This window comes from Agrilus planipennis, unplaced genomic scaffold (assembly GCF_000699045.2).
Source record: "Agrilus planipennis isolate EAB-ADULT unplaced genomic scaffold, Apla_2.0 scaffold46, whole genome shotgun sequence".
Taxonomy (NCBI): domain Eukaryota; kingdom Metazoa; phylum Arthropoda; class Insecta; order Coleoptera; family Buprestidae; genus Agrilus; species Agrilus planipennis.
In genome coordinates, this window is record NW_020438933.1 from 314,400 (window position 1) to 328,144 (window position 13,745).

Genomic DNA, 13,745 nt, shown 5'->3' on the forward strand with positions numbered 1-13,745 from the left:
AGCATATGTAATCCTAAAATGTAGCATCGTACTACAGATGGCGCTCACCACGCCATTTGTTGTATTTTCTATCCTTATTTATTATTATTTATTAGTAATCAAACAAAAACGTAATAACCTATTAAGACAAAGCAAATTATACCTACCTATCAATTCTATCAATCCGTCTTTTGAGTAAATTGTGACCAACGAGAGGCGGCAATTCATGTGAACGATAGCGTAGCATATTTACGAATGGTTCTGTAACGCTGCGACTAAGTGCAAAAAAATTAGAAGAGACAATATTATTGTTGGGTTTTTATGTAGATTGGTACGAGAGGGAATCGGGAGGGGGGAGGGTTGCGGTAGAGGGTGTGGGAAACTCTTCCCCCGGAGGATGGAGGAGTGGAGTTAGTATCTTGTGGCATGATAGTCCCCTAAATGAATTTTCTGAATTGCTAATTATAGGGTTGGGTTACAACGGAGAAAGGTTTACCTGATACCCTCATGGGTATGAGAGTGAATTGGGAGGGGAGAAGGTTGCGATAGAGAGAGTAGGAAACTTTTCCCCTGGAAGAGGGAGGAATGCAGTTAGTATCTTGTGGCAAATATTTCTCTAAATTAATTTTCTGAATTGCTTGGGTTATGATAAAGAAAGGTTTCCCGCACACGTTCTTGGGTACGAGACGAGATTGAGAAGGGAAATGGTTGCGGTAGAGGGAGTAGGAATCTTTTCCCCTGGAAGAGGGAGGAGTGGAGTTAGTATTTTATGGCATGATAGTAAATAGAAATTTTCTGAATTGCTGAACACAAGGTTGGGTTATGATGGAGAAAGGTTTACCTGTTGATGATGATTTTATTGAATAGGATCAATAATTGATTCTTTTATTTCTCAAAAATGAAAGATTTCTGCAACTCTCCCATTCGGATTAGTTTTTTTTACTCTCTCTCTCCTGTACCCAGTAGATTGCTGTATATTAAAAATAACAAATATGGACTTTTACTCTTCAGGTGTCCCATACTCGCTTTTCATTTTTAGATTTCTTGATTAGAAAATATTCTTCTTTATAATACACCCAGAGGTTTCTGAAAATAAATAAATTACGGCTTTATTCCACTTACCTAATTTTCTTGCATGTGGGCGTGCTTGAGTGCTGCAATCCNTAATACAAAAATGATTATGGTCCTTCTGCTGTTTTTTCTTTTTCGGTAAAACTAAGACGGCGACTAATCATTTCAGTAACAATTTAAGAAAAATATTCGATGTAACATTAAAGCCAATCCCAAGAATTTATTTTAATCTATTACAGGTTGTAAATCCTGACGTTTATAAAGGGTTGTGGGGCGGTTCTAAATGTAGGGATAGCCCTGTACAAGCCCTCAGAGTGTGTTCCTGTAAAGGATCAGAATGTGAAGCAAAAGATAATTACATAAAGCAGTTCAAAGAGTTGTTTGACTACAGTTTACCAAAGAAAGGTGCTGCAGCATTTATTGCTGAATCGATTCAAGGTGTTGGAGGTACCGTGCAATATCCTAAGGGGTACCTAAAGGAAGCTGCGGACATAGTTAGGAAGCACGGGGGATTATTTATTGCAGATGAGGTACGATAAATATTTTACTTTCTAAAATCCCATGCTTATTAAAGTTGCATTACGATCTTAAGAATAGATGTGATTTATTGATAATACACTCCACTAGTATTTTATTTTAGTTCATCATCATCATAAGGTCGTCAGTCCTAAGACTGTTTGAACACACATCTCCACTAGAACATTTCATATCCTTAACTATTTGTGAACAGTAATCTAATCTAGGTCTACCTCTACTTCTCTTAACTTTTGTTTCTGCCTCTAATATGTCTCTGGGTAGAGCTACATGCCTGAGAAGGTGTCCTAACAACCTATCGTCATTCAAAGAGTCCTCAGTTTTCCTATTCTTTCTAATAGCTTTCCATTTCTAACCTTCTCTATCCATGGTATCCTCATCATTCTCCTGTAACACCACCTTTCGAACGCTTCTAACCTTTTCTTTTCCGCCCACCATCCATGTTTCGCACCCGTACAGCGCTGCGCTCCAAACATACACCTTTAACAACCTTTTTCGAATTTCTAAATTAACTGTTCGCGAACATGGAAGTGACTTCCTTTTATTGAAGGTGAATCGACCCTGCACTATCCTCTGCTTTACATCCCTACTACTCCTTCCGTCCTGACTTATCTANTATTGAAGGATACTCGACCGTGCGCTATCCTCTGCTTTATATCCCTACTACTCCTTCCGTTCTGACTTATCTGACTTCCTGGATATCTAAAATCAGCCACTTCTTCTAATTTTTCGTCTGCCATCTTTATATTCTCTCTTTCCCTACTTTTTCTTCACTTGCATGCCAGTATTGTTGTTTTACTTTTATTTATTTTTATACAGTACTGTTTTGTCAATACCGCTTCCATTTTATTTAAAGCTATCTCTAACTCCTCCTTGTAACAGTGTACAACCCTGTCTGACTCCCTTTCTAATATCTACTTCTCTACGTTGCAGCCCTAGCTCTATAACTGCCTTATTGCTTTTTATACAAACTATCACACTTCTTTCTCTGTAACTCATCCTTACATTCTTAAGTATATTTAACATCTTGTCCCATTTAATATTGTCAAAAGCTGTTTCTAAATCTACAAAACCTATATACGCACTCTTTCCTTTTTCTAACGTTTTCTTTACTGTTACCCATAAAGCTACATTGACCTCCCGCGTTCCTCTATTTCTTCCAAACCCAAATTGATCTTCCTCTGATAGTTTTTCCGCCCTTTTTTCCATGCCCTTCTGTACAATTCTAGTTAAGATTTTTGACGCGAAGAGAGGAAGGAGGAAAAAAGGAGACGGTTAGGGAAAGTTCGCTACGGGGAACTTATCCCATTAAATCTAACCTTATTCCTGGAGTCATACCACTACCCACATGTCTGTAGATATCCCTCTTCAGGTGTATACCCTAACTACTGAACTCCATCCTTTTGTTTGTTAGAAATTAATTAAAATGCTTCAATTATATACAAAATACATTAGAAATGGGAGAGGAAGATGTTTTAAGCAACTTTGCGAAGTTATGCTAATTGTTATAAATGTCTCGCAACTATTTGTGCCTCTCTTTTTAGGTATGGTTACTACCACGTTCCGTTTATAATTCTCTAGGACTTTCCCCTTCTCGTAAATGTGACTAAGTAGCTTAAACATACGATCTCTAGCTTCTTGTCCTGCATGTTTTAGAATTTCCCCCTGTATCCCATCTATACCTGGTAGTTTATTATTCTTTAAGTTCTTTAATGCTTCATCGAACTCTTCTCTTATTATAGGTCAACAAATTGTATTTGTCCAAATTTAAGTTATATTATTGAAGCTTTGAATTTTAATGTTTAAAAGATTGTCATTCTGTCGTTTACTACATTTTATTTTATTTTTGGAGCATGTGTACAGAAATTTAATGGCACATAAATAAGTTGAATTGATTGCTAAATGACTTCAGGTACAAACAGGTTTTGGAAGAACAGGGGAACATTTTTGGGGATTTGAGATGCACGGACTCGTCCCTGATATTGTCACAATGGCGAAAGGAATTGGTAACGGATTTCCCCTTGGGGCTGTTGTAACAACACCTACGATAGCAAATGCATTGACTCAAGCAGCTCATTTCAATACTTTTGGGGGAAATCCTGTGTCATGCGCTGCAGGATTAGCTACACTTGAAGTAAGTAATGTTGCGTAATCAAACACGTCTCTCACTAGTAACTTAATTTTTTAATTTTATACTCTCTAATTACATCACTATTATTACCAAATTTCTATTTCACTAGGATATCAAACAATTTATTGCTTCTTAGCTGTTTTTTGTATCGTCTCGTCGCTAAAACTTGAAGTATCGTCCTATCTCACGGTAATTATTTAAATCTGGTCTTCTTTGCTGTATGTTGAGTTGCCTACACGTGACAGTATGGTGGGTTGCCTACACAGGAGAGTAAGAGTTTTGTGGTTAAAAAACACCATTCAATTTAAAAAAATAATCGACAGGAATGGAAATATTACTCAATTTAAAGGCGTAGCCAAAGGGAGGTGATACACTCTAGCGTCGTGGCCCCTTAAAATTTTTGTATCTGGTAGATTATATGCGTTATGTACGTGTCAATCTTTTCTGGTTTAAGTAGATCCTCATCCCTCAAATATTATTACTATTATAAATTCAGCGACTTCAAATATGTTTTTGACAACTGATACACTAAATTTTCTCATGATGAAAGCATAAAGTTTCCCAAATCTACTTCCTAATTTTCAACACCTTTCATACGTTTTAATGTTTATTATTATTACTATTCATTTATGTTTTAAAATTTTGTACTTTTAATGCGTAATTTATATGCCTATTATAAGAAAGGATTGTCATTGTAATCAAACACTTATCTCACTGTTGCTAATTTATGTAATTATTTGCTCTCTAATTAACACCACTATTATTAATTAATTTCTATTTCACTACTATATCTTCTTCTTCGCTCTTCTTATTTTGCTTTATATTTCTTCGTCACTAAAACTCGAACTGTCTCTTCCGACCTCGCAGTAACTATTTATGGGGACTGGACTTGTTCTGAAAAATTTCAGAATATGACATCTATAAAATCTGTTACCTTTTTGTTATTATGTATGTTGGGGGACTTACACGTAACTCTACCTACCTCCTAAAACCGAACATTCCAATTAGTGACGTTGCCTCTGTAGGAAGCAAGCCGATCAAAACGGGTGATCTTCATTTTTGTCCGAGGTCTTTTCTGAATTTGATAGACAACGTCGTCGTATGGACCATTCCAAGCTTGTTGGAGTTTCGGACAACGTCCCTTTCGTCTTGATGGATTTATACAGTTACACTTTGTCGTCCTTATTAAACCCAGCAGAGTTGGCTCATCTATCGTATTTGGTGTTTATGTGGTTACTTTTTCAAATCGCAGCTTTGTAGATGACATTTGGTTGTCTTCGTAGTTCGCCCCCCGTATATGTCATTACTGGAGAGTCTTCAGGACAACCAAACGTCAGGCCTGCTGGAAACCTGAGATTTGTCCCAAATAAAATGTTGGCTGGTGTTCTTCCAGTTGTCTCTTGGATGGTGGATCTCTACGATAAGAGGAATTGCGTTAAATCGTTGACCCATTCTACCAGACTGCGTAGTAAGGGCGTAGTCCTCGTTTCTATAATGCCTATTAGTTCAGTGACCTTCTTGAATAAAACCGACTCGAAGTTCCTTTCTTGGTCAGAATGCAATTCCAATGATACTTCATTATCGGCTAATTTAGTCATTGACATGCTTTTCGATAGTAGTGTATGCTTCCTGATTCGAAATCGCATATCTTTCGGGACACTTGCTAAAGTAACCCATGAAGACCAAGATGTATCGGTTGTCGTAGTTCGTTATTGGGAATGGTTCTGCCACGTCGACTGCGATTCTCCCAAATGGCGATCCCACTTTGAATTGTTGCATTCGTCCACGAATTCTCGTCTTCGGTCCGTTATTGACGGTACATGTCGAGCTTATTCTGCACCAGTCTTCCACATCAGTTCTATTTCGAAGTGAATATAATCGTTTGCATACCTTCTCTAGATTCTTCCTAATGCTGAAATGTCCTTCGCCATGGATTGCTTCTAAAACTTTTAAAATTCTGTCCTTCAGAAGTACAACATAAAGTTTGTTTCTGGTTCAATCTGGACTCTTCGACATTCTTTCCAAAATGCCGTGGTCTAGAGTAAAAGAACGCAAAGTCTCACCGTGTTGTGTGTCTAGGCTATGTTTGATTTCGAACTCGTATTTGTCCTTTCCAGTTCGTGAATTGCAGTAGCTACTTCAGCGAGGCGTGATTCCTCGTATTTAAGAAGTGCCGTCGATACGGAAATTTAAGGAAATGTTCAAGTGTTTCAACCACACAGCTAGTAGCTCATCCTGTGCCATATTTTTCAAAGATGATGTCACCTATTGTTGGTTGCATTTAACAGAATATCTATTCCTATGTTTTACTTTCAAATTTAAATGGGATAGATTGTCTTGGACCCCTACTTACATTTCAATCATCAATTTTTCTTTCCGCTGGTGTTCACACCTTGTAGCTCGAAGTCGACCTGGAGACTTATGTAGGCCATTTTTGGATCTAGCATTATAATTCGATATATTCACAAAAAATCTAAGATGTTTTAATTTAGATATTATTTTTTTTGTTGTAAATAATTTAAACTTTGCAAACCGTATTTATTTTACCTGTCATTCATATCTTCTATCATTTTGCGTCACCCCCCCCTCCCGATGCCATTCACAACTAGATATGCACATTCCAGGAAAATACGTGGTATTCTTTTGACGCGTTTTTTATGTTAGGTACGTGTGAGCTGTGTGATCAATTATTCTGCACCTTTTTTTTTCATGAACTTAGAAGACCTAAACCTTTAATTTTATACAAGACACATGAATGTACCTGCGAAACTACTGTTATTATTTATGGTGATGAATATCTATTACTCATCATAGGCTCGTCAGTTCTAAGACTGGTTGGATACGCACCTCTTTCTTATCCTGAGTTAATTTTCGCGTACATAGCTCTAAACATATTCTCTATTTTTCTAATTTTTAAATTAACCGTTTGCGAGCACAGAAGCGACTTCTTGTAGTTAAAGGCGGCTCGACCCTGCGTTATTTTTTGTATTAGCCTGTATCTCTACCGCACCTCTTCCATCATAAAATATCTGACTTTCTAGATATTAAAAATCAGCAACTTCTTGTAATTACTTTTTACTCATCAAGTGGAAATTTATTTAATTCGAATTGGATCACTTTTGGATATTTGAAATTTTAATTTGACGATTTTTTATCTCTTTCACCTTAGATTATTGAAGATGAAAAACTTCAAGAGAATAGTGGAAACGTCGGAACATATTTACTTTTACAATTAGAACAACTGAGATCTGAGTTGCCAATTATTGGAGATGTCAGAGGTAAAGGTCTAATGATTGGGGTTGAATTGGTGGCGGGAAGTGGTACAAACGATGCGCTACCAGTTCCCAAATTTATGAAATTCTGGGACTATTGTAGAGAACAAGGTCTTATTGTTGGGAGAGGTGGAATTCATGGAAATGTAAGTCATACATCTTGTTTACTTATTACAGGAATCAGTATTCTATTTAAATTGCTAATCTGAGCTTTTAGTTAGATTAAGGTTTTGTTGGAAGGGATTTCTCTTGATTATTATACTCTCAAACGGGAACTTTCTACATAAAATTTTTAATCCCGCAGTTTAATAAATCGAAAATATAGGTATCCAGTCCTACCACTAAAATTATTTATTAATGAATGGGCTCAAACATACCTAGCCCCGAGCTTCTACGCCACTTAAAGTTAGACATATTTTTTATTTAACATTATTTTCTTTAAGGTGTTGCGTATTAAGCCGCCGATGTGTGTTACAAAGGAAGATGCTGATTTTTGTGTAAAGGTAATAAAAAAAGCTTCTGAAAAGATTTTATTAAAGGAAGATAGCGTATACGTAGGTGGTGTATAAATTATGCAGTAAATATGTTAATAAAATGGAACAGTAATAACTTTTTATCCTAAAAATTACCTACCAATAAATGACTAAAAGATGTAGATTCCTTATTCTTTATGTTACTTACAGCATTGGAAAAGCACTAAAATGTCGTTTTCTTTAATTCTATAAAAAGTATAATGTTACGCATTGCTTTGCTCGACCTCCTCCTTCTTGCCCTTTGTAATGAAGTGTTTGACAATATTTTCTCACAAATCGAATCACAATACGTAATACTTGATAGGCTCATTTCCTTCGAGATTGTAAATATCAGAGGCATCAGTACACAATTTTGTTATTAATGGGGAAGAAGCTTTTCGAAAGCAGTGGGAGGTAAATAAGGTAAGTAAATATTAATTAAAATAAAAAGAAGGTAATTTTCATTAGAAGATGCACTTATATTTTTTCGGAAAAACAAAATTGAAACTACAGCACACATTACAAATGCATAGTATAGGTAAATATAAATAGTATTTACGTAATGAAGCGCAATAATTGTTTATTCTTAGATATACACTTTAGTAATAGTGTAATATAATTAATTTTCCTAAATGGGAAGATAAAAATTAAAGTTTACTGGAATAAGTTTCCTTATTGTTTTCAGTTCTAATCGTAAGTACTATTACGTAATACTGTAAAAATTGAAAACAAAAGAGATAATTAGGAGATATTTATTCTCTGTGTTTTTCTACTAAAAGACAATTAAAAACAAAACGTAAACAATGTCTTCTTACATACCTAGCAAACAAATTGAATGCGCACTACCTTACTGCGCAGCGCACAAACGAGATACTATATGGCTCACGCTGAAAATTAACCAAGCCTTGTAGTTGTTACTGCTGCAATTTTTTCTTCTTGAGCTTGTCTATTATCTCTATGAAACGCGCTCTGACTGACTGATTATTGGGTAAAACTTTCAATTGTTAATTGTATAATAAAAACCAAAAAAAGAATCTACTTTAAAATTTCGCGAAGAATCATTAGGTAGATAAGTACATTCTCTATTTTTAAAGAATTTTTGAGTTCTACTTTGTACTTTTTAACCGCGGTCGAATCTTGGAATATTCACTCCAGATGCATGTTTCACGCAGCACACTTGGATTACATAAAATTCGATTTTGATAGATTTTTCTCCGATTGTGATATTCAGTCGTTCTTCAAAAGTCGAACGTTGAGATATCAAGCGTCTTCAGGCATTACTATTATATTGTACTCCCTCTCCACTAATTTAGAGAGCTGGTCGTTGTGAGATGGTACTCATATTTCAATTATAGGTACGTATGATTGTGAAGAAGAATTATTATTTACATAATGTTTTCCATTTCATGTTTTTGGACACTAACATTTAAATTCTACAGGGCATAGTTTTTAACTAAACCTTACCAAAATTTTGGTATAAACGAACCTACATTAGGCAAAGTAAAATATATAGTTCACATTCGCCTGTATTTGAATAAGAATTTATCAATTATTTCTGATCAAAGGGAGACAGGTGTGTTTCCATTTCCAACTTTTGAATCGAGATTCTTCTTCTCTAGTGCTTCCTCTTAGAAATTGTTCTATTGTGTCCGGAAAGACGCAAGGGGCTGATCCGGCCCTAATTCTCTAAATGACTTACAATTTAGAGTAGAATTCCCGCAGGGTTGGATGCAGTATGATCTCCACAGCTTAATCACCAAGTCGTGCTTCTTCACCCCATTCATATTTTAAGAATGGAATGAAGTGTCTATTTTGAGAATGAACGAATTTCTAGAAGTTTTGTGTATCGAATTATGTACATCATTGTGTAAAAGAGTAAGAATCATCTCTAAAATATGGGTAATAATTGAAAACTCTATTTATGTTTCGACTGAGTCACATTCTTAAGTATATTTAACATCTTGTCCCATTTAATATTGTCAAAAGCTGTTTCTAAATCTACAAAACCTATATACGCACTCTTTCCTTTTTCTAACGTTTTCTTTACTGTTACCCATAAAGCTACATTGACCTCCCGCGTTCCTCTATTTCTTCCAAACCCAAATTGATCTTCCTCTGATAGTTTTTCCGCCCTTTTTTCCATGCCCTTCTGTACAATTCTAGTTAAGATTTTTGACGCGAAGAGAGGAAGGAGGAAAAAAGGAGACGGTTAGGGAAAGTTCGCTACGGGGAACTTATCCCATTAAATCTAACCTTATTCCTGGAGTCATACCACTACCCACATGTCTGTATCCCTCTTCAGGTGTATACCCTAACTACTGAACTCCATCCTTTTGTTTGTTAGAAATTAATTAAAATGCTTCAATTATATACAAAATACATTAGAAATGGGAGAGGAAGATATACTCGCTTTTCATTTTTAGATTTCTTGATTAGAAAATATTCTTCTTTATAATACACCCAGAGGTTTCTGAAAATAAATAAATTACGGCTTTATTCCACTTACCTAATTTTCTTGCATGTGGGTGTGCTTGAATGCTGCAATCCTTAAATATGCTGAATTACTGTTGATATCAATATAAATTAAAAATGGTTTCCTTTGATAGGTTGTTTACTTCGTTAATAGCGGTTCGGAAGCAAATGAGTTGGCAATTTTGATGGCAAGGATTTTTACCAACAATTACGAAATAATATCGTTAAGAAATGGCTATCACGGTATGAGCAATTTGACAATGAATGTAACCGCTCAATCCCATTATAAATATCCAACACTTCAGGCCATAGGAACGCATCATGTAAGAATTTGTAACGATGGTGAAGAGTTTTGAAGTACATAAAGTGTTTGGTAAAGAAATCTGTTGAAATTGACAAACCCAAATCGCGATTTCGTTTAATAAATATTANTGTGTATCGAATTATGTACATCATTGTGTAAAAGAGTAAGAATCATCTCTAAAATATGGGTAATAATTGAAAACTCTATTTATGTTTCGACTGAGTCTTTGTCATGACGAATTTAATTATAAATAAAAATTATTAATACATTTAAAAGCGTTTTGTTGTGTGTTAAGTGTTATGTTTAAGTATTGTGTGTTGTATATGTTCTAGGTTGTGTCTTGTCTTGTGCTTTTTTGTCTTTATTGCTACGGCAGTCGTGTTCGATACCTTATCTACCCTCGCCAGTTGGTTTTATTTCCTAACACAATGTATTGGTCCTTCGTGCATCGGATATTACCATTATTTGCATGTATAAATGTATTAATAAATATTGCAATACTATTGTCCAGCAGTCGAGTGATTTCATACGTATAGAAAGTGTACAGATAGGTTCATCATTTCATCATTAACAATCATACGTATGACAAGCATCCTTTGGGACTAATAAGCAACATTATAGTGCCAAATATTCACTTTCATCACGTCAACACATTCATACACAACTTTATACCACGCATTCGAACACACACACACATGTACATTCTTCAGAGCAGACATCATTCAGAAATCAATAAATCACAGTCATGTATTAGAACCATTTCCCCATTTCTGCATCAACAAAATTTGTACAGGTAATTTTGAATATTGTCAAGCAGTTTACATAGTTTTAGGCACGAAAACATTTTTATCCATTTTACTGAACTACTGAACAAATGGAATCAAAATCAATAATTCAAAAACGTGATCAATTAAAGCCGTCATTAACAAGATTTACTAAAGTCGTTGACAAATTTCAAGAAAATAAAGATTTTACACAATTACAATTAAGAATCTATGACATTCATTCAGTAAAACTTGAGTTTGACAATATACAATTTTGAGCAATTATTTTCGCAAGTAAAAGATGCTAAATTGTCGGTTCTAGATTTGCCACATTTTTATGTCGACTATACGCAGTGGATCCCATACAATGTTATGTCATTGTTTCATTCCGATAATTCATTAAAATCATACTTAAAGGGAGGCCCTGAGCAGGCCTTGTCTTCCATAGAAGTAACAGAAGAAAACCATCAAGCAACGTGGACACTCTATCGCAAACGTTTTGAGGACGAAAAAATAATTAAACAAAATCATTTGAAAGCATTAATGGATTGATCACAAATAACAAAACAATCTGACATTTCATTCAGAAAAGTATAAGAGGGAATGCAATTACATTTACGAGCATTAAATTTATTGAATTAGCCTACCGAGAGCTGGGATAGTATTAATATTTACGTATTTTCTCACAAGTTAGATCCAGATTCTGCTACACAGTGGAAAGAATATTTACAAGATATTAAAAACCCAAGCATGGGAGAATCATTGCGAGAAAGTAAGACAATCCTAGTAGAGCTTACAATAAGTAAAAAACCTAAACAAAAATACATTTTAAAATATCGGGGTAATCGATCACAATCATTTGCTACCGTATCAAGTAATGAATGAAATAATTTACAATGTTAGTAATGTCAACCTGTGTTCGGTGGTTGCAGTATTCGCTCACTGCCCCATATATTCTTTCGGATTTTGTTGACGAATAAATCACCTTTTTGGTTTGTTTGGTTTATTTTGTACAATATAATACACTATGTACACTTACTATTTTATTGTATATTGAATATTGGTTGATAATTGAATTGTTGTTGAATGTGAATTGATTTGAATGTTAAAGCTTGAATGTTGATTTTCGAATACTAAAAATTTGAATTCGCGTTGTTTAAATAACGTTGGCACAAAATAGGCAACGCCTATCGTGCACATTACCCCTTCGCCGTCGCTACGTACCCCTAAGGTATTATCTGTACATTCCGAAGTGATGACGTAGCGACGGACTTGGGTTTTCCATTAATGAATGGTTTTGTGAGACCTACCTGGTCCGATCTCTTCGTTAAAATTGCTGCATTACCTATTCTAAGAAACTAATATTTATCTATACCTACAGAAATAAATACATTAAAATTGAATACAACTAGAATAAAATACAAAGTGTTGACTATCTAAAAATACGAACAAAATTAAATATTTACAAAAATTACAACCCTAACAAAATTGATTATGTATATATACAAATATTAATTGAAGCCGCAACATGCCGCCCGCCTTGAAAGGACTACGTCTCTTTCAATCATTAAAAAGAATTGTTATTAGGTAACGGGCACACCTTAGTCACTGCACTTTTCACTATTTCAGTCGTGGTTTTTATAGATACAGCGCGCACTAGGTTGTCTTGTCCTGGGTAAATTTCTACGACCCGGCCAACAGCCCACTGGAGCAGTGGAAGGTTGTCCTCATTGAGAATAATAAGAATAATTCCTACGGGAATATTGGTTTTGATTGGTTTCCATTTTGGCCTTGATTGTAGCGAAGTCAAGTATTTACGTTTCCAGAAATGTGGGTTGGGTTGTCGGATGTGTTGCCATCGGAATACCCGATTTGGATTTAACTCGGTTAGATCCGGTTCCGGGATCGTAGTAAGTGGCATGCCGATTAGGAAGTGCCCGGGTGTGAGGGCTTCTTGGTCATTTGGTGAATCGGGAATAGACAGGAGAGGACGGGAATTTAGGATTGCTTCAATCTGAGTTTGAATGGTGTACAATCCTTCGAATGTCATTGTTATGTTTTCAATAATACGTTTGAAATAATATTGGATAAATCTTATTCCAGCCTCCCAAATTCCTCCAAAGTGCCGGGATTTTGGTGGTATAAAGTGCCACGTTACTGATTTGTACGAGAGAGCATAGCCTAACTGATTTTTAAATTTATTATGATGATATAATTGATCCAATTTTTTAAGCCTTCGATTAGCACAAACAAAATTGGTGCCATTGTCGTAATAAATATTTGTGATCCTACCCGGTCTAGTAATAAATCTTTTGTTTGCTGCTGAAAATGCCTCTGAGGTCAGTTCCGTAAGCAATTGGATATGTATGGCCATTGTTGATAACCAAATAAAAAGTCTTATATACACCTTAATGAATCTTTTGCCACGTCCGCAACCTTCCTTCATTAAGATATGACTGGCATAATCAACACTGGTATTAACAAAAAGTTTGAATTGTTGAAGTCTAATTGCAGGCAAATCAGTCATAAGCTGATGTACTGCATTCGGTTTTGCCTGCATTTGAAAATATTTGTTGTGATATTGAGATATTGTTAGCTTGGTAATATAATGTTTAGGCACGATATAAGAGTGTTTTTGATTATATGCCACATTTGCGTTACCCAATCTACCACCTACTCGTAAAATTCCGTGTAAGTCAAAAAAGG

The 13,745-nt window shown here is 35.2% G+C and overlaps 1 protein-coding gene across 1 annotated transcript in view; it reads left to right on the forward strand.

Annotated features, from left to right (window-relative positions):
* Window positions 1-7,642, forward strand: part of LOC108744729 (alanine--glyoxylate aminotransferase 2, mitochondrial-like) — a 20,452-nt gene extending 12,810 nt beyond the window's left edge. Inside the window, exons 4-7 of the mRNA XM_025974261.1 lie at window positions 1,290-1,580; window positions 3,497-3,718; window positions 6,885-7,133; window positions 7,431-7,642. Of these exons, the coding sequence (XP_025830046.1) occupies window positions 1,290-1,580; window positions 3,497-3,718; window positions 6,885-7,133; window positions 7,431-7,556 (888 nt within the window). The 3' untranslated portion in view covers window positions 7,557-7,642. The remainder of the gene's footprint in view (window positions 1-1,289; window positions 1,581-3,496; window positions 3,719-6,884; window positions 7,134-7,430) is intronic.
* Window positions 7,643-13,745: the final 6,103 nt, after the last annotated feature.